At 37.6% G+C, this 26,813-nt stretch overlaps 1 protein-coding gene across 5 annotated transcripts in view; it reads right to left on the bottom strand.

Annotated features, from left to right (window-relative positions):
- TTC29 (tetratricopeptide repeat domain 29) overlaps window positions 1-26,813 on the bottom strand; it is a 235,842-nt gene that overhangs the window by 97,079 nt on the left and 111,950 nt on the right. For all 5 annotated transcript variants that reach the window (XM_082727578.1, XM_082727579.1, XM_082727581.1 and 2 more), the window contains one exon: window positions 9,346-9,437. In XM_082727578.1, the coding sequence (XP_082583704.1) occupies window positions 9,346-9,437 (92 nt within the window). The remainder of the gene's footprint in view (window positions 1-9,345; window positions 9,438-26,813) is intronic.

Here is a 26,813-nt window from a genome sequence, read left to right as displayed (position 1 = left end):
GGTACATTACTTATCTCCATTTCATTAAATTTTTTTCTGAGGTTTTATCTTGCTTTTTCATTTGGATCATAATCCTCTTTTTCCCCATTTTTCTTGATTCTCTACATTTGTTTCTACATATTAGGTAAAACACTACCTCTTCTAATCCTGAAGGAGTAGACTTGTATAGGAGGTGAAACTTGTTGTTTAACATTGCTTTAGGTCTTGGTTGTCTCTTGAACCTTTGTTATTACCTAAACAACCTGGTTTATTTTTGATAGGTCCCAGGTGTTTAAGTGTGCTGAAAACCTGTCAGTTTTCCAAAGGGAGGGATCTCAGTCATCATCTACTTTCAGGCTAATTAGAAGACAGATGGTCAGGCAGCAGCTTTAAAGTATTCAAATATAAATAGTTCTGTGGGTCTGTCATTATAAATCCTGCTGACCTTCAGACCAGGTGACCTGGAAGTGTGCCTTGGGTGACAGTTGCAAAACGTGGGGCTTCAGATGAGTGTGTACTTTCTGTGAGGCATCATTGCACTGTAGAAAGGCCCAAAGAATCCAGAAAGATGGACCTGCAAGACTACATTCCCTGAGAGCCCCTTTGCAGCCCTAGGTATGTGGCAAACTTGAAGTTTGCTCTTCAGACTTGTGTCTGAATAAATGAGCATCTTCCAGAGAAAGACTGGGAGTGTTTCAGTCTTCTATCTCTGTAGTACCCTTGGGATGTTAACCCGATGTTAACTGTCTCTGTTACAGTTCCATGGGTCCCAGGAATGCAGCCCCTCTGGCTATCAGAGCCAGATGACTGAGGAATATCTGCTGTGTAGATTTCATGTGTCCAACAGTTTTAACAAGACAGCAGGAAAGCACAGAGCTGGGGCACACTTGCTTGAGCTATCATGATAGAGAAAGAGTGCAAAAATGGTATCCACCAGTGCCTCTGTCTCTGGAGAGTCCCATTGGCCTCTGCCTCTCTGGCATGTTTTACGATTAGCAAACTTCACATATAGTCTATGTACTTTTCAAATTGCTACTTTTAGGCTTGACCCATGGATAAGTTAGTCTGCATACAAGCTCTTTAAGAGAAGTACTCTAGTCCCTACAGCCCATTGGGTTTCCCGGATGTGAGCCTTATTGGTTTTCAAACCCAGATATTTTGGGGGCTTCTCTCTCCATTGCAGGTATCAGGGATTGGGGTGCCTGATGTGAGGAATGAACCCCACATTCCTTGGGGAGAAGTTACAGATTTGTGAAATCACACCCAATTATGGATTGCCATGTTGCAGGTGGGGTTTTGATAAAAATGCATCTCATTTCTCCCATTCGTCTAGAGGTGGCTCTTCTACCATTTGTTGTAAAGGAGCTGTTAGCTAGTTCTCAGATCTTATTCAGAAGGAACTGTTCCATAGGTAGCTATAGATTCAGTGTGTCTATGGGAGGTGAGTTCAGGATCTTTAAATGCCACCATCTTGGATACCCTCCCTCAAGCTGCCTTTAAACACTGACTAAAATTAAATTTTTTGTCTACGTGCTATTTTTCTATGATCTGTATGGAAATAAACACAGCAGCTTTGAGTAAAAACTGCATCGTTAAGCCACAGTCTTTGATCTGTACTAAATATTTAATAAAACCAGTCTTCAAATGTCAAAAGAGGGGTGAGTTTTATGGTATATGGCTTATATCTCAATAAAGCTGTTATTTTTAAAAATAATACCTTTTAAAAGTTTATAAAAGGTGAATAGTAGTTTGTTCTTGCAAGTATCCCTTAGCTGTGAAATCTTAGGTGTCACTAAAGTCATCTACATAAGTTATTATAAATATACTGGCAAAATGCTTAGAATGACATAGCTCTACCACAGTGCACTACCAGAGTGCTTAGCATATACTAAGTTTCCTATATTTTTAAATAAAGGAATGGTTGAAAATTTGAGAAAGGAAATGCTTATGCAATACTCATAAGAATTAAGCTCCCAGATAAATTGTGAGTATATCAGCCATTGGATGTTTGGAGTCCATGACTGTCAACTCTTGTCTCCTGATATTTTGGTAACATCAAGAACCTCTTTCTGGGCACCTGGGTGGCTCAGTGGGTTAAGCCGCTGCCTTCGGCTCAGGTCATGATCTCAGGGTCCTGGGATCGAGTCCGGCATCGGGCTCTCTTCTCCGCAGGGAGCCTGCTTCCTCCTCTCTCTCTCTGCCTGCCTCTCTGCCTACTTGTGATCTCTGTCTGTCAAATAAATAAATAAAATCTTAAAAAAAAAAAAAAAAGAACCTCTTTCTATTTCAGTAACTTCCTTGAGAGACTATCAAATGCCCTACAATGTGCTGGGGAATATGGTTCCTGCCCTTAAAGTGTTTCACTGTCAATCTGGAGATAAATATAACCATTCATACATAGAATTAACTGAGATAGGTACTATAAACTGTCTAAAGTGCTTTAAAACCTAGAGCACATTTATTTGAGTATCTTCACAAAAGCAAGTCTAGTGTTTGGGGGTAAACTTAGTCTTAAAAGGGAGCCAAACAAACAAAAAAAATAAATAAATCAAAAAAAAAAAAAAAGAAAAGAAGCAGAATACTTATTATTGGTTTATATTCATGGATATTAGTCTGTGAATTCTGAGTACATTTTGTTAAAAATTCATTGGAAGTCTTTATTCAAAGTATTCATTAAATGCCAAACACTTCAGTATTTGAAGCTTTTAATAAATTGCCATGTTTGAAAAGAAAAAAAAAAAAAAAAAAGGGAGCCAAACAGATTGGGAGTCAAATCCAGTGAATATAATTGCCATCTCAAATGGCATATACATTTGAAAAATTATAACGTGTATCATGGGGAACATCTTTGAATTTTAAACTGCATAAAATGTTTAGTGTGCTTAGAAATTCACAGGTTCTTTGCTCTACTCCTGTGTTTCTTTATCCTCCACCCTTACACAGATCTTCAGTGTAAGTTAAAAGTTGCTGCTAACTATTTCATCTTTTCCCAAATGTTTCTCCCTTCTTAGCATCTAGGACTCGTGGCCAATCTCCATTCTTTTTCTCCTATATCTCTCATTTTCCTAGATACTACACTGACACTGAGGTCTCTGCCTGCCCAAAGTTGGCTGTTTAGATCTAGAGTTCTATCCCAGGCATTCCTTTACTCTTCATTAAAAGCCTACTGTGAGCAATTTTATTTCCTACTATGCCATGCCCTCCTACATGCATATGTCTGGCAAATCCATATTTCTGGCCCCAATTTTCCCCCCTGTGCTTCATATCCATATTTCTAGTTGTCCAGACATACAAAGCATGGAAAGGAAGATAATTTCCTTTAGGTGATGTCATCTAATGATGAGGCTAACGGCAATTTTGGAATTCCTCTTTAGGAAATTCCTGCATAGTATAGTAGTGTAAAGTATTCATAAGAAATTTACTGAACTTTGTTTCAAAAATGAGGTTACCCATAGGGATTATTTACTGCATTTTCTCAGTGTGCCTCTAAATTCTTTTGGCTCTTTCCAGAGACAATGCTGTGCTGCTCTTTTGAGTATCTGTGTGTGTGTGTGTGTGTGTGTATACACGTATACATTTTGATAAACATATCAAAAGCATATGCCACAAGCTCAGAAATCATTTCAAAAGAGTATAATTTTAAATAGGTTGTGTCAGGATTAGAGGTATCAACTTGCATAACTTCCCAAGAGTTGATGAGAATACTATTCATTTTCATAGATAAGCTAAGTATGCTTGCAAAAATAAGTTAGATTGCATTAAAGATTTATTTAGTTTATTTGTGAGAGAGAGCAAGGACATGTGGCGCGTGGGGCAGAGGGAGAAGGAGACAAGCAGGCTCCCTGCTGAGTGCAGAGCCTGAGGTGGGGCTCAGTCCCGGGACCCTGAGATCACGACTTGAGCTGAAATCAAGAGTTGGAGGCTTAACCAACTGAACTGCCCAGGCAACCCGCTAAGTTACTTTTTGAAAATCTTCCATTGTGCAATGAGTGAAATGCCATAATGTGAACATACACTCTGCAAGGCAGATGGCATGTAAAGACCCTGGCTTTTAGGGAAACAGGGTTAAAGAACTAACACTTTCTGTTTACCTGAGTGCCCGGTACTATTGGATGCATTCTTTTTTTCTTTTCTTATTGGTAAAAGAATACTCTGTGTTTCAGAAGTACAATGGAGTTTCACATTCCTGAAGTTGTGAATATTGCTGTTTATGATTCTCTTCTCATTTTTTCATAACAAAATCATGAATAATTTTCTTCCGCATTTAGGCATAGCTCAATTCTCCAGAAAAACTATGAGGAATATTTCAAATGCAGACATGGAGTAAAGTACCATGAGAGGTGCACTTACAAATTTAAATACTTGTTTTGTGGGACAACTAAAATGGTATTGAGAGAGCTGGAGATTATAAAATTATTAATAAATATAATAGCACACTATTTAGAATTTTGAGCAAACTTGTGTTTCTAGGACTAAAAATGTTTTATCAAATTGATGTGAACTCTCCAAGCTCTTTCTTGGACTGTAATATTCAATAAAAAAAAGTTGATAAAAGAAAAAATAAAGGAGAGTATTCTTTGCATATCACTTTTAAACCTCAGGGAAAAATTATTATTTTTATTTAGTTAAAATGGACTCACTGAAGGTTATTTATGTTCATGTTCCTAAAAGCTAATGTTTTTTTGATGGAAGTACATTTTGGATTATGTTTGGCCTGATGAGGATTGTTAAATTACAACATACACAAACAAAAAACTGAGTTCAGTGAGCAAGAAATGCAAAACAGTATAAACAAAACTATTGGTGGGTGAGTCCCATTGTTTTTCTCCCAAAGTAGTAATAGATTTCCAAATAAATATCTTAAATTACTTGGAACTTGCTCTAAAAATAATGCTAGAGAAAAAGTCTTTCTAGTACAAAGTATATACTCCACTCAATGAAGGTTTAGTTCTACAGCCAACAAAAATTGTTACTACAGCATATGAGATGTACATATCACATGTTACTTAAAGGATTTCTAAATTTCAAAGTTGGCAACAGAATTAGAAGCGAATCTCTCTTTGGAAGGGAAAGAATCAAATATTTCCTTGTAGAAGAGCCACAGATTATTTGTCTAAGTTAAAGGACAAGGTTAAAATGTTAGACAAATATTAATTCCAGTTTTCTATATGCAGTGCACAGGTGCAACTTGAACAGCATATTATATGGTATAATCATTAAATTCATTCAACCAGACCTTAGAGAGTTAAAAACATATATTCTGAGGAACAGGACTCCTCGGTCCAAAGGATGAGAATGAAACAGTGCAGAATATTTGTGTATCAAGGTGATTCCAGTTTCCAACTGGGAAAACAGGACTGTTAACACCCACATCCCCTGACAACTGTCCAATTATGTATATCACACTTGGCCTACTGTTTGCAGTAGAAGTAATCAATAAAGGATGTGGTTGAGTGAACATAGATTTTGGTTGAACCAATGCATGAAAACTTAATCATTTACTCAGAGAGAAGAAATCAAATAGAGCAGAGATGAAACAGCCACTAAGGGGATTGTTGATTGTGCCACCAAGTTTGTGGGCCACAGATGAAAGTAATAAGGCAAATGGAATCAGTGACAGGAGAAAATGTAAAAAGCTATTCTTAATTTCATGAATTAATAGAAATGTTTTGATGTATTTTTGGGGTGTCATTTTTAGGAAATTTCGCATCAAAGCCCGGGTATTCCATTTTAAAGAATATATGAAAATTACTAGGGCATGTCATTTCTCTCAAGCAAAAAGAAATTAATTTTCAGCTATAACAGAAAGGTAATTTTCACACTTGAAACTTTGTACTGATTGATTGAAAGATCTCCACTGTGGAAAGTTTTCTGGGGAATAATTTAACCTGAGTTTGCAAGAAAATTTACAACGAGTATGGAATAAACCCAGAGATAGGCTAGTTGTGACCAGTGTGTCTTGACCAATTCTCATTTTTGTGATTTTTTTCCACCTAGATTCTTTTCAAAAGTCATCGTAATTATTCACAGAGTCTCAGCATTTCAGTAAAATGAGTTATTTCAGTAAATGAGGCAAAAAAAAAAAAAAAAGCCGTAAAGAAAACTGAGGAATTTTGCTCTCTGTATTTACTAAAATTGTCTGTCTGTGTTAATAATAATATTTATTTGGTAATTTCTCAACTCACTCTTTTTGTCTTATGGACCATAATTCTGGCTTTTATAGCTGTGTCATAGGCAATTTTTATCATTTGAGACTATCGACCCCCCTTTTCTTCACCAGTATTCCAAGTGGGGCGGGGAAAGATATTGTAATGCTTATTTTCTGTTACGCTCCTTAACCCCTTGTGCAATTAATATTATTCAGAACAATGGCAAAAATAACAAACACTGTTCACTATTAAAAGCTTCATCAATAACTCTAATGGATGGCTGGGTCCAGCATTACCAAATGGACAACTCTGTATTACCAAGTCCTTAGTCTTGAGGGAATATGGTCTGTTTTTCAATTGAAGGCTTAGTATAAATTCTTATAACCATTTTAGAAGCTTCTAGCCTTAGAGATTATTCACCTTTCATGCATGCTCAGCTGATAGCCTTAGACACACACTTATGCTAGACATGGCTATCCTCTTCCATTTTCTTTAAAGAGATAAAATATATTTATAGAGATAGGGCTACCATTAGTGAAACTTGTCCAATTGCACAGGTTAGGAAAAAGAGATTTAGAGAAGATGTAAAGCTTAGCTTCATGTGCGGCTTGATTTATTTCTCTGCTGCCTCTCCCATAATTTCCTCTATTTTGGTTGTGCTTCATTTCTTGAATGTTGCTGCTAATCTGAGGGCAGTTTAGGACTTTGAAAGGGGTGTGTGTGTGTGTGTGTGTGTGTGTGCGCACGCGCACGAATTAAGGAACACCAAGCCCTTACAAAGTTAAATCTTTTTTAAATGACCACAAAATTTGTATCAATGCAATTTTAGTAATCAGTGGACTTGATTGATTAAGTCTTCTTAGATAGCTAGGGTGTGTTGTCTACCTGAAGAGAGCATTTGTTTTTGAAACATCTGTCTCTTGAGTTATTTTGCACAAATGGTAAAAGAGTATGCTGCGGCTTACAGTCCCCTGGATGCTACCCCATAACCAGTAACCATGCTGCAAAATGGTAGATTTGCACTGGAAAGCTTGCAGTGTCTCTGGGATACTTGTTCCCTATGGCCCCAGAAGAAGCATCTCCTGTACTCCCTTGTGTATTACATAACATTATAAAACTAAGAACCCAGGTCTACCATACAAATCATTGATGGCTTCATCTGGTACTTAGTAGATGGAAATTCTTATAAGGGCAATTTGTTTCATTGGGTATAAAAATGAGGTGTGGGGGGGGTCAATCTTCCTGCCTATTTATTACATGTTTGCCCCAAGACAGGTTACTAGACTGCTGGAATAGAATTGTTCCCATTTCTGCCAAAAACTCATCCTTCTTTATGATATATCAAATATAGCTGTATCCTTTGCCACACCTAAGCCCCAAATAACACTTCAGCAGCCAAATAAAAACATTAAATTAATTGCCTGTCTGTTATTGTTGCCAAGATTTAGCAGATAATTGTTCCACTCTCTCAGCTTTTATCACATAAGCCAGGAATTCCGATCCTTGAGTGGAGATTAAAATATTCCAAGAGAGACACTTGTCTTTAACAGGTGAGAATTATTTTAAGATAATCTCAAGATAATCTCATGCATCCAGACATTTAAAAAATAAAAACTATCAGTAACCAAAGTGGCATTCCAACCCTTATGACACAGTAAGTACTCAAGATATGTTTGTAAAAAATATTTTCCCCTGGAGTTTTCTCTTTAGTTATCCTGGAACACATGTCATTTTGTAAAAATTATTTTGTAAACATGTTAAGGGATGCATTTATTTAACTGTACAGGCTTAGGCCAGGTCTGCTACTACAAAGCAAGGCAAATACTCCAACCATTTTCTACTGATTCTGAGCCATGTTAACAACAGAGTCAAGTAATTTAGAAATCAAAATGAACTGCACCAAAGGGCACAGAGTTGGGGTGTTCCAAATAGACATTAAATTGAAAACTTCTAAATCTCTCCTTTGTGTTCAAACATCTGCTTCCTTCCAGTTGTTACATGGAAAGTAAAAGTTTAAGGGATAGCTGGGTTGATTTTTCCAGAGGTTTGTTACCAATCTCCACTTGGAAGAACCACAACACTCATCCGTCGCTTGCTTTGCCCATGGCTAATCCTGCCTTCCTGGGGTAAATACTCTTACTTTCCTTATAGATATATCTGTGTCCCTAACCACTTCTAGCGATGACAGCATTGTCTTTTATTTGGTGTTTTGTAGGGACCTTTCATTTTGTTGGTATGGGTATTTTGATATTTAATTATTTATTTATTAATGATTATTATATTGGCAATGGTAATTATATAATGATGATGTACTTTCAGTTCACTAGGCATTTAATCTTTTAAATGCCTTTTAAATAACAATTTTATCTTTTTTATTTTTTTACTATTTTATCTTTTAAAACACTTCTTTGTATGTGTTTACAAGTTGAAATACAGGAATTAGAATTTGACACACTCTTTATCTGTCCTTTTTCTTCTTCTTATCACTACTAACTACTACTACTACCAGCACACAACCATTATTAAAAAGCCGTATCTTCAGTATAAGATAACATACAAAACCAAGGCCTTAATTTTGATGACTTTTCTTATTCTACCTTGAATTAAATAACGTTGCAACACAATGCAATAATTAAATGGAATACACAATGTTCACAATACGAGTAAAGGGTAAATATGTTTTCCATGGAAAAATCTGTTGTTCAGCTATATTTTTATTAAATTTTCTGTTTTAAATGAAATAGAGGGGATACCGTTCTCGCATTCAGTTGTTTATCCAGATACGTACACTCAAAGGAAGGATGTCTTCATGGAAGAAGCAAGACTGAAGCATAAATGAAAACTTTCCTCCAAGAAGAGATCCGGAAAGGTTACGGTGAGCTACAGTTACTGAAGCGTACTATATATTTCTGTGCTCTCTGCTTTTTTAACCTATGAGATGTGACCTGATTTTTCCCTTTCATTCGAGGTTCTCACTAAACTTACAGAAAATCAAAAATAAAACAGTACAAAGGAGGCACAGACAAAGAAGAGTTTAGGTGCATATTTTAAAATGCCACATTGGTTTAAAATAACTTACGATGAAAGGGTCACTTAAGAAGGGCACTGCTTAAAATTTAAGCAGGCAGTAATGGAAAGCGACAGACCTCAAACAATTTAAGTCTTTCACAGCTGAGTGAATTCACAGTGACAGCAAGACAAGGATGTGCTAACTTACCTCTGCAGGACCTTGGCTATTGCTTCATAGGCTCTCCCCAGGCTGAGATCATCATCCAGGTCTGTGGAGATTTTACTGCAAGTGTTAAGGACCTATCAGGAAAAGAAATACATATTAAATATACAGCACGGCCAGATACACTGATGTTTCATTTCATAACAGAAAAGCTGAAAATTAATAGTTGTTTTTAATGTCTCCATAAAATATTTTTTTATTAAAAATTCATGTTGGTTTGGTTTATTTTTATCTATAGCATAACTTGTTTCACAGCAATGTCTTTAAGCCATGACAGTGAGGTCTTACTTTTGTAAAAATAATTCTTTTCTTGCACAATCCCAAATCTTCCAATTTATAGAACTTAGGTGTGAATAAATAATTGAATGGTTTACAACATTATTTTAAAATATGGTACTATTATCTAAGGTAATAGAAGGCAGATTATAATATTCTACTGGGGTAGCTTACATATCACTTTTCTTTCTATAAATAGCTGTTTTGAAAAGCGTGAATTTAGGTGCTAGGCAATTTCTAAATCTATCATTTTATTAGATGCATATCTCACAGTTTGTGCGTGTATTTGGTATACACTAAAAATATTTCTTAAAAATGTACTTCATTACCAACAATCTCTTCAATAATCAAAAGATTATGGCTGCCACCGCCAAACATATGATCTTAATTTAATTCAACACGGACACCATCTTTATGGCATAATTTCCCTTTTTCTTCTTTTTCTCTTTCAGTGGCCAGGAGGAGGAAAATATGTAAAAGAAAATTTCTATTCTTTCTTCTTCCTTCATTGTTACTTGACCCAACCTATTACACACATGAGGACACAGGAAATCTCCAAAGACCTCTATGGAAATCCTTTTTGCACATTTTCTAAGACAGAATTAGTGAAAGTCATTTGACAGCATTTGGAGAGAGAGTCAGGCTGAGGGAGGACGTGAATATGCACTGTGTGCTACTGCCTGAATTAGGCAGCTTTGAAGATTTAAGTATTAGAGGCACTCTTGATATTTGATTTGACTTTCTTAGGGTTCATGTTTGGAAATAATTTCAATGAGGCCATCATGATACCTTAATTTTTTTTTTCTTTAAAGATTTTATTTATTTATTTATTTATTTGACAGACAGAGGTCGCAAGTAGGCAGAGAGGCAGGCAGGGAGAGAGGAGGAAGCAGGCTCCCTGCTGAGCAGAGAGCCTGATGGGGCTCAGTCCCAGGACCCTGAGATCATGACCTGAGCCGAAGGCAGAGGCTTAACCCACTGAGCCACCTAGGTGCCCGTGTACCCAATAAATTTTGTGTGTGTGTGTGTGGTTTATAAGTGCTTGTTGGAATGCTGGTATCAAAACTTACTGATACATATTGACCCAGGCTTTTAATTCCTGTTAAACCCACAAAGTTCAAAATTTTGATTCTTATTTTTAAGCCTCTTAATATGCCTTGTATAAAAACTGAGAATACCCTCTTCACTTCGTCTTGCATAATTGACAACACCTACATTAAATCTGATATAACTTGACATAGACCTTTCCGAGTGAAGGGGCAGAATTCATGAGTTTTGTGAATTTATAGGAGACCTTATTGAATCCAAATATCAAAATATTTAGAAAGAGACCATCTAGTGTCTTTTTTGGTTCACACATCTTTATATGACATTCTAAAACTTTAAGATTGAATATTATTATGTTTCCTGCCAAAAACAATTTGTTTACTCAGCAAATACTGTTACTGTGTACCAGGTGCTATGTTAGACCCTAAGAAATCTTAAATAGAAGGGAACATGCTTGCAGCCCTGAAGGCATTTACAGTCTTGTGGTACAGAGGTTTGGGTTGATGCATTATGTGAATTAGCGATGACCGAAGGCAGGATTCCCCAGGGCTTATACTATACTTATCCCGCATACTCTCCCACGTCCCTGGCTACTTGAAGCAGTATAGGAAGTATCTATAGGCACCCATTATCTTAGGGGTATGACTCTTCACCCTATGGATAGGAGGGCAGGTACCCAAGAAATTACAGGTAAATACTTCAGGGCTGATAACTCCTATCCCACACAAGTATCCGAAGGAGCAAGGGCAAAAACGAACTCAGTCTGGGCTTTTGGTTTTGGCCTCAGGCTTGACTCCACAGAAGCCTCCTCCCGGAGGCAGACATGGTCTACTGGAATGAACACTAAACTCAGAGTAAGAAGATTTGGATTCAAGTCCTAGTTATTTCACACATTTGGTCCAGGAATGCTCTTGGAGAAGACTTCCTCAGAATTGAAAAAGAAAACCTGCTTCTGAGAGGAGTTGTGAGGACACCAGAAGATGATATAGAGCGCTACGTAAGCTACATGAGCCACTGGACCAGACTGTTTGGGAGTCTGTGAACCAGTCATTAGTGAACAGCTCCTCGTAGGGATTTTCCTCCTCAAAGGAAAGGCAACACATCTTAATTTGCAGCTTGAGAGAGTTCATATGTCAGCTTACACGTTTTACCTAAAAATAGGAACTATATAGGCAGTAGGAAGAATTTAGTTCATTACTGGCCCAGTAGAGAAACAATGAATGACATGAAATCCAAACTGAAGACCTACAAAGTGCCACCGAGAAGCTCATCTCAATCAGACAGGACCTCTGCTCCTCAGGAGCGTGAGCTTGAGTGGGAGAGCGTACACACACACACAGGAGAATCACAAGGAGAATACGAGGCAAAATTCAGCAGATTGGGGAATCCTCTAGTCTAATCTAAGAGGAGTAGAAAGGAAGTGATTAAAATACAAGGGGAAAACTCATAAAAGTGGAAAAACAACTTGATATTACTAATTGGGTAGAAAATAAAGATGTTTTATTTTGCTCTTATGGTAAGCTAACTTACCTGCTTTTTAATTAAAGTAGGCAGGGTATAATTTACAAATGAACAAACAGTAATCAATTTGAATGATCAGACAAATAGTGGAATCTTTTTTACAAAGAATACTTCAAGTGAGAAAATACAGTGCAGATCTGAGGGATCCACTATACTTGACTGAATAGCCCCAGACAAGCATATGTTATAAAAACAAATCCAGGGTCTGGAATGTTAAATTCTATCATCATAAATCAAAGATAAGAGGAGAGGATAAAGACTCTCAGGTGCCAACTATTTGATGAATTAGAAATTCATTATGTATCTTTAAACTGTATTGACAATGAACTTCATAACCTTTGTCAAAAGACAAAAGACACCACCAATTAAGCACAGTACTAGGTAAATTTCAATAAACACCAACCGGTGCATGATGACAAGCTTATCACAGTTGGAAAAATCAGTTCATATTCCTAATAAAAATTGACTGCTACATGGCTACTCAAATTTCTCCAATAATTTCAGTGAATAATGGAGATGAAGCTTTGAAAACTGAAGTTTTAAAGGCTATGGTCTTTATCTTCCCATAAAACTGATTACCTGAAAAGGCATTTTCAAATAAAATCCAAGTTCTTAAAATGATATAATTTCTTCTGGTCACCTAAAAACAAAACTAGTAGAATATGTAGCATAAAAAATGAGAATGTGCAAAAGAATAATGCTGGCAATATGTGACAAATTCTTCAAAGAATTGTTTGCTGTAAAATAAAATTTTAAGGATCATTAATTTCTTTTGTTGCAGTACCCTTCAAGGGAGCATTGGATTTAAGTCAAGATTGTCACCTGTCAACAAAGTGATGGGAGGGGTGGTTTGGAGAAAAAGAGAGGGAGAGGGAGACAGAGAGAGAGAAAGAGAAAGAGAGAGAAAGAGAGAGAAAGAGAGAAGACTAGCCTTGTCCTTCCAGAAGATTATAAGAATAAATTCTGTGGGTGAGCTTTGGCACCTTTAAGGGCAGATACATAAGAAGTCATTATTACGTCTATTGATTTCAAACATCCAATTGTTTTCTATCTACACATGCTGAGGACTTCCAGTGATGAGGATACATCTGTCCTTACAATCCCCTTACTGTAGACAACATTAACACAGAAAAAAAATTCCAACAATAATGGCTGTTATACTTGTTTTCACAGCTGAAATCTGCTTTAAACCACTATGATGACAATCATTCCTGGCCTAACTTTTCCAGATCATGTGGAATTATCTTCTCACCCCTCTGCCAGCCAGCTTTTATAAGAAAACACTGTCCCCTGGCCAATTTGTTTTTAAAACCTTTATGTACTTTAACATTATGGTAGATTCACATGCAATTGTAAGAAATGATACAGACCACTCGCATGTATCCCTCACCCATGTAACGTCCTGCCAAGCACAACCAGGAGACTGATGTTGATACAATCCACCTACTTCATTCCCATTTCACGAGTTTTACACATGCTTGTGTGTGTGCACGTGGGTGTTAATTTTATGAGGTTGTATCACATGTATCTATTCCTGTAACCACCACCTCCACAGTCAAGACATAGAAGAGTTCTCTCACTGTAACAATCCCTCATGTTACCTTTCATTTGTAGTTATGTTTGTTGCTTGGAAGAGAAAGAAGAGAGATGGGGAAAAATATGCTTTTTCTTTCTTCCTTGGGTGAAAGGTCTGCCTTAGAAAACATTCTGAAATACCATGGCGTCTGCCCTGTTCCCTTCTGGTCCACCTCCCTCACCCTGTGTGTTTGCATTTTACTAGGGGAATTTCTTCAGCTGAGTGACACATAGAAGGACAGTAGCTGAATAATGTACTTCCTATTTAAGTATGAATAACCCAAAGATTACTAACTCTGACAGAAGTTGTAGGTTTTTTTTTTTTTTAGATTTATTTATTTTGAGAGAGAGAGACAGAGAGACAGAGAGAGCAAGCAGGGAGAGGGGCAGAGGGAGAGAATCTCAAGCAGACTCCCTGCTGAGCACAGAGTCTGCAGTGTGGCCTGATCTCACAATCTGGAGATCACCACCTGAGCTGAAACCGAGAGTTGGACGCTTAACTGCCTGAGCCACCTTGGTAACACCAGAAGTTACATTTTAAAAAGGAAGCTTGCTAGCCCCAAACCCCTTCTTCTGGGTAGAGTTTTATGCAGCCTAGCAAAGTGAAATGAAACAATTCAGAGTGTGTGTGCGGGATAATTTGATTATAAAACAACAACAACAAAAACAGCCAGCCTTCTGGTAAAACTCGGCCTTATGATATGATCATTGAAGCAGGTACTTGTGTTTTTATAACCTCTTTGGATCTACTTGTATGCCTCAGGTTTTCTAGAAGCTTCACACAATTTTCCACAATCTCCTTATCAAAGTGGTATGGAAGAGAATAATAAAAGGGAGGAGGGGAGACGTGCAGTTGATGATGTGAACATCAGGGACTTGTTAGTCACTGATACCTCAAAGGTAGCACCTTATCACTTTTGCTTTCTTCATAATGCTTAACCTCTATTTATAATAAATAAACATATAATGCAAAGTACTCTTCTAGGTCATTCTATCAGATCATTGGATGTGATTGAAAGATAAAACTATATATATATATATTTTAGGTACACAGTGTATATTACATATCTGCATATGTAATATAGATATATCCCCCCTCTTAAAGGCCTTACTAATGCAATAAGACTTACAGACACTGATATTATATAGTGCTGTAAGTCTGTATAAAGGGCTAAAAATCTAGTCCAAAGGCATTAATTCATTAAACAAAGACTGAGTGTCTTCTACTGGCCAAGCCATGCTCTGGGTGCTAGACATACAACAGCAAACAATACAAAATCCCTGCCCCCATGCCATCTACACGGCATCTAGAGGATGGGGAGAAAACTTGTAATTAAATGTATACATGAGTGAAGTTCAAATAGTGTAGGAACAATGAAGATCTGGGAAAGGCTTCCTATAGGAAGAGAAACTCAATCTAAAGGAATGACAGGATTGGGTCAGTGGTGAGGTGGGCAGCTTTAATGAAGGTTTGGGGAAGTGAGGAGGGCCACAGTGAGAAAGAAGTTTTACCAGAGTACACAGAAAAAACAATGCCCAACAGAAAGTCTGCTTTAAGATTCACCCACAGAATGTTTTGTCTAGTAACATGTACTAAGTAATCACAGTTTTATTTGTTAAATTTTAAAAGAGATTTATTTATTATTATGTTATGTCACCGTATAGTACATCATTAGTTTTTTAAAAAAATATTTTATTTATTTATTTGACAGACAGAGATCATAGATAGGCAGAGAGACAGGCATAGAGAGAAGGGAAAAGTAGGCTCCCTGCTGAGCAAAGAGCCTGATGTGGGGTTTGATCCCAGTACCCTGAGATCATGACCTGAGTGAAGGCAGAAGCTTAACCCACTGAGCCACCCAGGGACCCTACATCATTAGTTTTTAATCACAGTTTTAATTGATGGTATGGAGTGACAAACTTTCAAGTTGCAATTTACCTATTTGGTTACAAGGAAGGACTGTGACTATTATTCTGAAAGTGAGGTGGGTTATTCACTTGCATTCTTTATTCATGCTTGTAATTTTTTATTTCTTTATTCACTTTCATTTTTTATTTCATGCTTGTAAATGTAGTCTTGCAGGATTATTTTATTCGTAGTTTTTGTCTAATTTCTAGGCAGCTCATCGTGTTTGGTTAAAATATGCCGTGCCCAAGGTGGGGCACTGCCTGCCTTGTTTCCCATTATCCAAGTTAAAAAACGAAAACAAAAACAAAAACCTTTTTAAGTAGGCTCCACTCCCAGAGACCCTGAAATCAAGAACTGAGCTGAGATCAAGAGTCAGATGCTTAACCAACCAGGTGCCCCTCAAAAGATTTAATGCAGAGTTGTTCCTGTGTCTAGGGAAATGAAAGGAAATACTCTTCTTTTTCCCTCTGGCATAGCACCAAGCATGCACAACTCTAACTAAGACAGATCAGTGAAAAGAAGTTTAAACAGGCCTTCCTGCTCTGGCTGGTGACCCCATCTGACATTGTTTCTGCAGAGAAACAATCAGGGAAACCAGCACATAAAATAAGTTCTAATGTCTAGCCCATTTGGGATGGAAATTTTGTAATTTTGCAAAAATTTCAAAGAACTATAATTCTACTTTTACTTCATACTTTTGGTATTTTTTTCTGTAGACATTCCTCCTTCACTTACCACCCTCCCCCACTGCTCTCTTCCTTAGTTAATTCAATATTTGAAATCAGTAGGGACTTCTCCTCTGAGGGCATAGACCAGGCTTTAGAGGAGTCTTATGGGATAATTAATCAAATTTCCCTCTGGGTGTTCACATTTTCTTCAAATAGCATAGGCTTTCAAGTCACACAGGTCTACTACTGAGCTGAGTGACATGTGTCAAGTGACTTTCTCTCTCTGAGCATATTTCCTCAGGTATAAAATGGAAATGAATAAAGTCTACCTTGAAGATATGTTATAAAGTTCCAATAAGATGAGGTATTAATAATACCTACTAAAGATTTGAATAAAGCAACTGCTTAATTTTCCTGTGTACTTATTTTATCTAAGTGGTTCTCAAATGGGGTGATTTTGTCCCCTAGGGGATATTTGGTAATGTCTGGAGATATTTGAGGTCATCAAAATTGGGAGGGTTGCTACTATCATTTAGTGAGTAGGAACCAAGGATGCTGCTAGATACCCTACAATGCACATGGTAGTTCCTCATAACAAAGAATTATTGAGCCCAAAACATAAATAGTGTTGATGTGAAGCAATCCTGGTTTAGCCTTTACCTCAAACATTTTCATGATTGGAAACAACATCTTGTGGAGCCAACTGTTCTACCACTGAAGAATTACGTGAGAATTAATGGTTAAGTTAAGCAAAACTGGTAACTTCTACTGTTCGCCATGGCTGTGTTTAGTGGGACAACACAAGATGAGTTCATCCCTCATCCATGTAAGAGTCCTTCTAATACTGAAAGATAGCTGTCTTCCCTCCTCAAAGCCTCCTAACATACGAAGTCATCCAGGAGATTCTGAAATGAGTGAGAATGTACCCCAACTGTATAGCCATTTGAATGTTTCATTTTTAGTTTTGTCTGAGTTCTAGAAGAGTTTAAATAAACCCATCTGGACCAAAAAATGTCCCTGAAACCATAAAGAGGCATCCATCAGGTTTGTTTATAAGTTATGGTCTATTACCTAGGGTGTATGTTTTACCTCTTCTTCCTTGCCCACCATAAAAAGATAGTACAGCTAGCTGTTATACCTCTCCTACACAAACCCCAAATTGTGCCATTTCATAACAAAAGTTTGGCACAGTGCTGAATATCATGCATTACTTCGAGGAGAAAAAGGCAATGATACAGATTCACTCTTGTGCAATAAGAAATACAGAAATAAAAAAAATCAAGTCTGCCATCTTGAGCTTGAAATCAATGTCAAGTCTTATCGGAAATACATTTATTCTGATTTCTGGCAATCTAACCCCCTTTAGCCATTTCACAGTTGGTGAGCAGAAAGGATGTTTCTGCCTCATTTACAGTGTCTGAACATGATTCAGACAATCAACTGCAACATTAGTCAAAGAAATCAGTGGCTAATGATTTCTGACAAGCACTGCAGTAACAGGCTGAGGACCAGACTGGACCACAACAACATTCAGAGTACTTTACAGGAGTCAGCAAGCGGAGATGGCAGAAGATGGTAAAAATGGAGTAAACAGAACTGTCAGCCCATCACTTACACATTTTTTTTGCAAAGTCATTGTACTCAACGTGTAGCAAATACAGTAATCCTTTTCTACAAATATGTTATATTGAATGAACACTGAGGACCAGCACATTATGCAGCTCTGTAAACTGTAACACACAAAAGTAGTTAAATACTTCACATTCCGCTGAAACTATATACTTAAGTTAGGAGCAGTGTAGCCTATTTATGTTGATCACCTGAACTCTCTTTCAGGAACTCTCTCTTCCTGAAATGCATTACTCATCATTTGGAGTGACTATTCCACACTGTTTATTGTGTTGCCCAACACATAGCATGAAGGTTACGTGGTCTAGTACAGAAAGGATTGAATGTGAAAAGGTATGAGCTCTAGATTCTCTTCTGCCATTAGCGCAAGGTATGATTTTGACGGGTCACTTGGTCACCTTGAGCTTCAGTATCCAAGTCTGGAAGATAATGGGGTAGGACCAAAGGATCTAAAACTCTCCCTTCCAAAAATATTAGTTGGAGTTCAGAACTCTACATTGATACATTTAGTAATTTAAGATAGGCTCTGATTGTTTCAATAATTTATCATTGGCTTTAAAGTCCCTGATAAACCTATTTTTAAAATTTTTTAAAAGAAACAAAAAGATGAGTCCTTTCATGCAATTGGAAAGTTATTTTTTTTTAAAAATGTTATCTTCATGCTTCCCCCTTATTTGAAGAATCACACATACTCTTAATGAATTGCTTTTTTTTTTTTTTAAAGATTTTATTTATTTATTTGACAGAGATGACAAGCAGGCAGAGAGGCAGGCAGAGAGAGAGGAGGAAGCAGGCTCCCTGCTGAGCAGAGAGCCCGATGCGGGGCTCGATCCCAGGACCCTGGGATCATGACCTGAGCCGAAGGCAGCGGCTTAACCCACTGAGCCACCCAGGCGCCCCTGAATTGCTTTTTAAAGAATGTCCCTACACTGAAGATTCAGGAGAGCTGAATCTATAATACCTTTGGTTCATATTTATTAGCAACTACTATAAGTGCAATGATAAGTTCTCTTCAAAAATAGCAAATTTTTTTGTACCACCTAAAATTTTTAAGAATTTGATGAAAATTTAAGGTTATCCTTAAATGATGTAAACTGAATTAGAATTGTTAATTTCTCACACACTAGGAGTTTATATTGTATTTTCAAAAAAGCTTTTACAAAGATAGAAATAAATCTTAAAAAAAAAAATTCCAAGAATCTTCTTTCACCTTAAAACTGTCTCTCTAGATGTCCAATATACAGGGGACTCTCAAGACCCAAAATAATGAGATAGAATTTCACTTGCAGCTAAAAATAAAAGTTTTCTGAATAGTAAATTGGAACATATTGCTCAAAACTGCCATTTCTAAATCGGTCATTATAGGTTTGTAGTATGTTAAGGAGACAAATTTATGAAGAATTTCAGTTCTAATTCTCAATTATTTTCTATACTATAATTCAGAAAGCATAAAAATACTTATCCTGTACAAGCCAATCATGGTGTGAGTTATACTTCGCAGCTCCTTAAAAAGAAATTTTCCCTGCCCTTAAGTTCTTGCTAGGAAAATCCACTGAAGACTTTGTTTTACATTTTGCTAGAAGGTTCTTGACCAAAGGCAGTCCAGTAATCTATGAAACTATATAGTTATATATATATACTTATAGTATATATAGATTATATATTTTATATGTATATGTATATGATATCATTTTTATATAATAAAATATAATAACATATAATATACCATTAAATATTATTTATATTATATAATATAAAATATTATATATATATATACATATATATATATATATATATAGAATAGATTCTATGTCATGGCCTGACATACAAAGTTCTATTTGGTGGACGACTATAGTGATTAGTCAGTTCTTTTTTTTTTTTATGTTCAGTTAGCCACTGTGTAGTACATCATTAGCTTTTGATGTAGTGTTCAATGATTCATTAGTTACATAAGTTCTGTCACGCTCTCTTAGGTAATTCAGACCCATTGAGCAGTTGGTAATGGCAGAAATGAGGATAAAAGAACATGGAGAAAGTGATCGACTTATGTCAATAGAGTGCATCCAACTGACTGCTGCTGCTGGGGGGATAATAAGAAAACTCAGCCCCTTGTATTCTAGGGATCCTCCAGTTCCCAGGAATCTTTCAGTTCACGAGACCCAACCATCTCCTGATCCTGGGTACTCATGGGATAGGATTCCTCTCATTACCACAGGAATCTCTACAAGTATTTCCGTTACTTGAGGTAATCTGAATGAATCCCTTTCTTGTACCCAAAGAATAAAACAGAAGTACTGAGAGACAGAGGGCTCTCTAGAGCTAAAGAGGCAAATACATAACTTCAAGGCTTTTCCCCCTCCAAGTTTGCCAGTGAAAGATAGTATAGGATGATACTTCCCATGGCAGCGGGCCACCAAAGACAGATCATATAAAATGATTAGAGATTTCAGTTCCAGAAAAGATTCTGAATGAAGAAAAGTTTGTGTATTTTTTTAAACTAGGAAATTCTCAAGCTCCACTTGGTTATGTTTCTATGAGGATGAAAAGTGATTGTGACAAATGATTCCATTATACCTATGATAACATTACCAGTAATTTCAGTTGTCTGTTATTTATGGAGACTAAAGATGGTGGTGGCAAACCGAATCCAATGAAGTGCCAGTCAAATTTAATTTGACCAAACATATATTGTCACTCACTTTCCCAGTGCAGAGACGTCAACATGTATGTCTTGCTGGAATGTAGGGGGCCCTGGGAACCTCTCTCCAGCCATAGAGACCTTTCACTCTCAGGAATGAGCCCTGTGCTGTCCACACTCACAAGCGTCTGCCTGCATTGCTATTTCTTTTTTCACGCCTGACTCTTTGAGTCCCTGTACACGCACACACCACTTCCTGGTGGTATTCCAGAACTCACCACAGCATCGTATTTATCTACAGTATTTATCAGTATTGGTCTCTCTCCAATTAGATCGTAAGTGCCATGAGGGCAGGCGATGTATCTGTTTTTGCTCTCCCTTATACCCTAGCTCCTGGTTTTATGTTAATGCTGAATATTGTTGAATGAATACGGTAGCACCCCTGGGAGATACTGGTAGTGAAGTACCTGCAGAAATATGAGGGGGGATATACCAAGCTGTTGTATTATAGAATCCCGTTACAATAAGAATTATTATTATTATACTGATAATACAAGATATATGATTGGCCTAAAGAAAAATAAGCTTTTACATAAGTAAATATTGAATTGAATGTAACATAAATCATAGTTTATTGTCAATTGTATTCTATTACATTATATATGTTTTGCATTGTATCTCATTCAATAAAGGAAAAAAAATATGGTAAATGGAAAGTATGGGAAATTTTTCAGTTAACAGCCAGTCCAAGCATTCAAGTATCAGCAAAGAGGCCAAATTCCTAAAGGAGAACTTAAATGACTTTTCCAAGTGACATAAGAAGCCCCTACTGAACATGTGCTTGTTTCGTGCCATCATATTCCTAGATGACTAAGTTTCCCCTTTACAAGCCCGTTGCACTCTGTGAGGACAAGCAGATCCAAGGCTGAAGTTGTTAGGTTAGTCATGGTATCGTGAGGAAATAATTCTTCCTATCTGTGGAGGGAGGATAAAACATTTCCTTCTCTTTCTTTTAATCTAGACTGAGGACAGACAAATACGGTCTCTATCTTCACAGGTAACAGGCTAAGACAGCTAGGTAAGCAGGGAAAAGTCATAGCTCACTGACAAACCAAGTTCTCCGGCTTCCCCCGAACCTTCTTCCATCTGACCACTTCGAGCGTGACGGTTTCTGGCTCCACAGGAAAGAGTGTGTTCTCTATTAGTGTTCTATATTACCTAGGAGGTTTTAATAAACACTAATACTGTGAAAATTTCTGTAATTCTGCATGAACCAATTCCCGCCAGGAGATTTGTTTTTCCCCCCCGAGGTACGGCCATCATCTATTCGTAATCCCTCTTACTAGATTTCTCCCTCATTGAAGGCAGGATTCAATAAAATTTCCTTCTGCTTCCCCCTTCTCAGAAATCCATGAAAGCCTTTAAAAACATTTTCAGCATATTCTCTCTGTACAATCTGATATCCTTTCCACCACAGGCCATTATTCTGGTAAACTCGGTAAACCCTAATTTAGATCCACGATGTAATACTTTCAGATCAAGCTGGGTGAACACGTTTCTTTGAAATAAAACATGGTAGGAAAGTCTTCCTCTGAATGCTCACATACAGAGGAAGCTTCATCTATTACCCTTTCCCTGTGATGGAAGAGGCAAGAAAACAATTTATGAGTCATTTCCATTCTGACAGATGCGGCCATGACTGGAAATGCGATGCCTGCCAAGAGCTTTTATCAAGTAGGTTATAACAACTAGTAATAAGTGTAAATAATAAATGGCTGGAATCTTAGGGGAAACAGTGGCAATACGAAATGATTTTGGGTACTTCTGATGGGTCTCTGCCACTCTTGGAATTCCCTGCCTTCCCAGTAGAGTTTTGGCCTGACAATAAACAACAGTTTAGTACTTTATCTAATCCCAGCCAGGAGGTGAGTTCAACAGCAAGCTTTTGCAGATGTTCACATCCAATAATCTATCCATAATTGATGAAACAGGGGGGTCAGATGTAATGGCTGCTACTATTCCAGCAACAAATAAATGGTTATTGACAAAACAAGCCAGTGTGGCACGGAGCGCTGAGCAGTGACAGGCACGCGGCAGCGCTGTGCAGAGGCGGGGAGGGCTCCCGGATTCCTCAGCCAGCCGTGTGGCAGGAGGGCCACGCTGACACATAAGCAGATGGAGGTGACTTGGAAAGGAAAAGGGAGGTTGCTGAAGTACCAAAAAAAAAAAAAAAAAAAAAAAAAGATGAAGACAGGAAGAGTCAGAGAAGAAAATGATGAGCGAGCCCCTGGGCAAGGCTGGGGACCCGGGTGAGTACAAATGTGCGAACAGTTCAGAAATGCCTTTGAATGTGTGCACTGTGATCCAGATGTCTGGTTGCTTTTATCACCACTGTGTCTTCACTCACAGAGTGGGCTGTCAGCCGCACAGCCTAGGTGACTCTAACACCAAAGCGCGTGCACGGGATGCTTTGGTGCCCGGACCCTCCCTCCTACGGGGGGGACATTCACTGATATTCCATTTAACACTGCAAATACCTTCTTTCCCCTATGTATTAAAAAAAATCTATGAAAATCATGTATGCAGTTTTAACAATATTTTCCGATAAGCTAGAGATGCAAAATTCCGAAGCTAGAAAATTTCTCAAACCTGGGGCTAATCCTGAAATACGTGCTGCTTAAAATCAAATTTACTATAACGGAACGGGAGTGGAAGGCAAAGTTTCTTTAATAATAAAAAACAAACACTGCACTCTATTCACCTCAACCTAGGCAAAGAGTATAGCAAATGCATTAATCGAGTATACTTTTATCGACTGAATAAAATTCAAGATATTTAAACATAAATAAATAGCAGAAATCCTACACTTCTATTCCAGTGCTAAAAAATAATGTTTTTTTTTTACACAGTTTACTATGTAATATTGTAAGATGAAGAATGGTAGAATGAAATGGTAGTTATTATTGCTATAGGTAGTCATAAAGAGGCTTGGGACAGAGATGTTTTAAATATTAATATTCCTAAAATCACTTAAATCAATTTAACACTCTTTAGTGGTTTATTTAGAAGCATGATTTATTTTACACTTTGCAACCAATGCCTTTGATCAGCTCTGAAAGAACATATGAGCTGAAAATAAAATAGCAAAACAAATTGCTGCTAGCATTCTTAGAGTAAGCTTTAAGTTTTATATGATAAACTAGAAAATTACCATTATATTTGGCGTTTTCAAATTATTTATCAATACTTAGAAATGGAGAATTATAGAGACCAGAAGCAACTGTAGAGATCATTTCTGTAATGACTTGCCAGTCGTTCCGCTTCCTGAGCCCTGCCATCCCATTAGCAATTCTGACCTGCCACAGTCCCTGGGGCCATCCCTGTCCCTAACCTGCCAGGGCAGAAACCTGGCATCACATCAGTCTGCCGCAGATCATATTCTGTTTTAAACTCTATTAAGGGAACTGGGCTCTTTCCATATGCCTTGACACCAAACTCCCAGCATGTGCCCCTGCCCCTGGAGCTGCATCCCCATCTCGTTCTTCCTGCCTACATCTGTCTTGGGAGCTGGTTGGGTCCCTACTTACTGCAAGCTTGGAGACCTACCTTGTTGCCTCAGCCTGCTCTCATCAGGAGTGCCAGTCCTCTCAGTCTTGTCTTGGTTTGGTGCTTGTCACTTGTGAACGCAGTCACTACCATTTATGGAGCAAAAGCTACATGTGTGAAGTAGTTTATATTCATAGTAGTTTATATTTAATGCGCACAGAGCCCTTTGAGGTAAACACTAATATTCCCATCATACAAATGAGATAAACTTAAGTGCAGAGAGGTTGGGTAACTTGCTCTAGTACACACAGTCCTAGGGTTGGGGAAGAAGAAAAGATCTGAACTGGGTTTATTGGACTTTAGATCCTTCTTGTTTTGTTTTTGAGCACTGTGATCTACCTGCTGCTGGATAACCCTGAGCATGACTGTGGCTGACCTAGATCTTCACTTGCAGCTTACAACCTTCTGGCGCCATTCCCAGAAGCTGTTCTCTACTGACCTACGGGGGTACCCACTGCAGCCCAATGTCTGACATTCTAGATGTTAACCTCATGCTTGCCTGGTTACACCTTTTATCTATTACCAGCTGCTGTTTTTTTCATCACATGGACTAATTATCATAGCTAATAATCATGAATACTGAGTATTCATTATGTCATTCCTCTGCCTTCCGTTGACCCCTTTATGACACAGAAAAAACCCACCTTGTTTTGTAAGTCCTTTCACAACCCCATCCCTAATCTCTCTGAATTTGGTTCCTATGCCTTTGCTCCCCTTTTGCTTCTCCTCAGCCTCACTGGCCCCAAGCCTCCAGGTTTAGGCTTGGTGCCTCAGAGCTTTGGCCTTGACCTCTTACCTCTACCTGGAATGTAATTCCATCATCTCTCTCATCTGCCTGAAGTCTTTCCTCAAATTCAACTTCTCACGGAGGTCTTCTCTGATCACCTGTTGAAAATGTCTTCTACCCACCACTTGTGGCACTTCCAAATTATTCCCTTCTACATTTTCTTTTCTCTGTAGTACTTATTAGTGTCTGACATATTATCTAACTCACTTGTTCATTACATTTCATCTTCATTGTCTTTCTCCAATGGAAGGGACATTCCATGAGGACAAAGATCTTTGTTCTGCTTTTGGTATATTCCAAGCATCTAAAACAGGGCCTGGCAATGGCGCTCCAAAACTTTTGGTGGATGAATGTATCACAGATTGTTCTACACATTAACTAACTTAATTTTCCCAACACTCAGGCATTATTATTATTCTTATCTCTCTTTAAAGGTGAGAAACCTGAGGCGCATAGAAATAAAGCCAAGATGCCAAGGTTATCAAGTGGTAAGTGATCAAGAAAGGACTTGAACCCAAGCCAACTGATTTCAAAGACAGCACTCTTATCTGGCCCTTTCTCCCACCTCTGTGCCAACATGCTGCCTGACAATGTCACCATGCAGGCTGGGCCCCACACTCTGGCTCCTTTCGGGATCACCTGTCTTATTGTCAGTCAGGATTATAACAGTGGCATCTTGTAACAATGTTGTCAAGTAAAATGAATGAGATTTAACAACTTGTCCAAGACCAAAGAGCTTGTGACAAAACCGCAGCCAGAACCCAGAATGTCTGACTCCTAATTTGGTGGTCTTTCTTGCACTTTCAAAACCTATTCTGAAGATTCTAATGATTGCCTGGATAGCACTTCTCTATTTCCATGTAATCTATTAAAATAAACAATTAAAAAGTAATTTTGGTTTTGTAACTTGTAACAAATATTAATGATTATTTACATAATATTTTAAGAGGAAAATGTTTATTTTGGTAATATCTGTGATATTATAAACATATAAAATGAACATAATAAACAGTCACTGTGCTGTAAGCTAATATAAGCTCATAGGGAAAATGAATATGTTTAATTAAATTTAGGAAAAATGTATAGTTAAATCATTTGCAGTACAATAATAAGGGCCAATAAACCATTATCTCTTTACTATTCCATTGGAATTTTCATCAGCAAGCTAGATTAATAAATACCATCTACAGTTTACAAGGCAGGATGCTAAGAGATTTGTCTCTGATCTGATAAGTCAGCGAGGGCAGCAGGAGATAGCATAATCCTTGTGCGGACACAGCAAATCATACTTCTACTATTCTATAATATTCACCAGTATTTATTGAGGGAGCATAGGAAGGCAGACATAGTTCTAAATGATTTTTGAATGTTAACCCATTTAACCCTTCTAAGCACTCTATGAGTTAGCTACTAGTGTAATCCTCATGTTGCAGGTGAGGAGATTGAGGCACAAGAGGGGTTAAGTAACTCACCAATGTCACATGATTAGTAGTGGCAGGACCAGGCTTTGGAGTTAGGTCCAGGGGCCATGCTCTTAATCACTACATCATACTGTGATAATGATTAAGGTGGTGACAGAGAGCATGGAAATCTACCAAAAGGACCCTATGTCTCTCCCCCTATTTCATTTTTATCCAAGATTTACAACATTCTGCCCTACAGATGATTCAGCTGGAAACCTAACAAACAAGATTGTTGATGCTCTTTCCCTTGCATTTACTGAGTTGCTAGTAGATAGCAAATTTGCATCAGTAGCAAAAAGAGATACAGCATTGTAGGAAAAATACGTTGAACACA

This window comes from Mustela nivalis (genome assembly GCF_964662115.1).
Source record: "Mustela nivalis genome assembly, chromosome: 4".
Classification (NCBI taxonomy): Eukaryota; Metazoa; Chordata; class Mammalia; order Carnivora; family Mustelidae; genus Mustela; species Mustela nivalis.
Note: the sequence above shows the minus strand (reverse complement) of the source record. Positions and strands in the feature narration are given on the sequence as shown.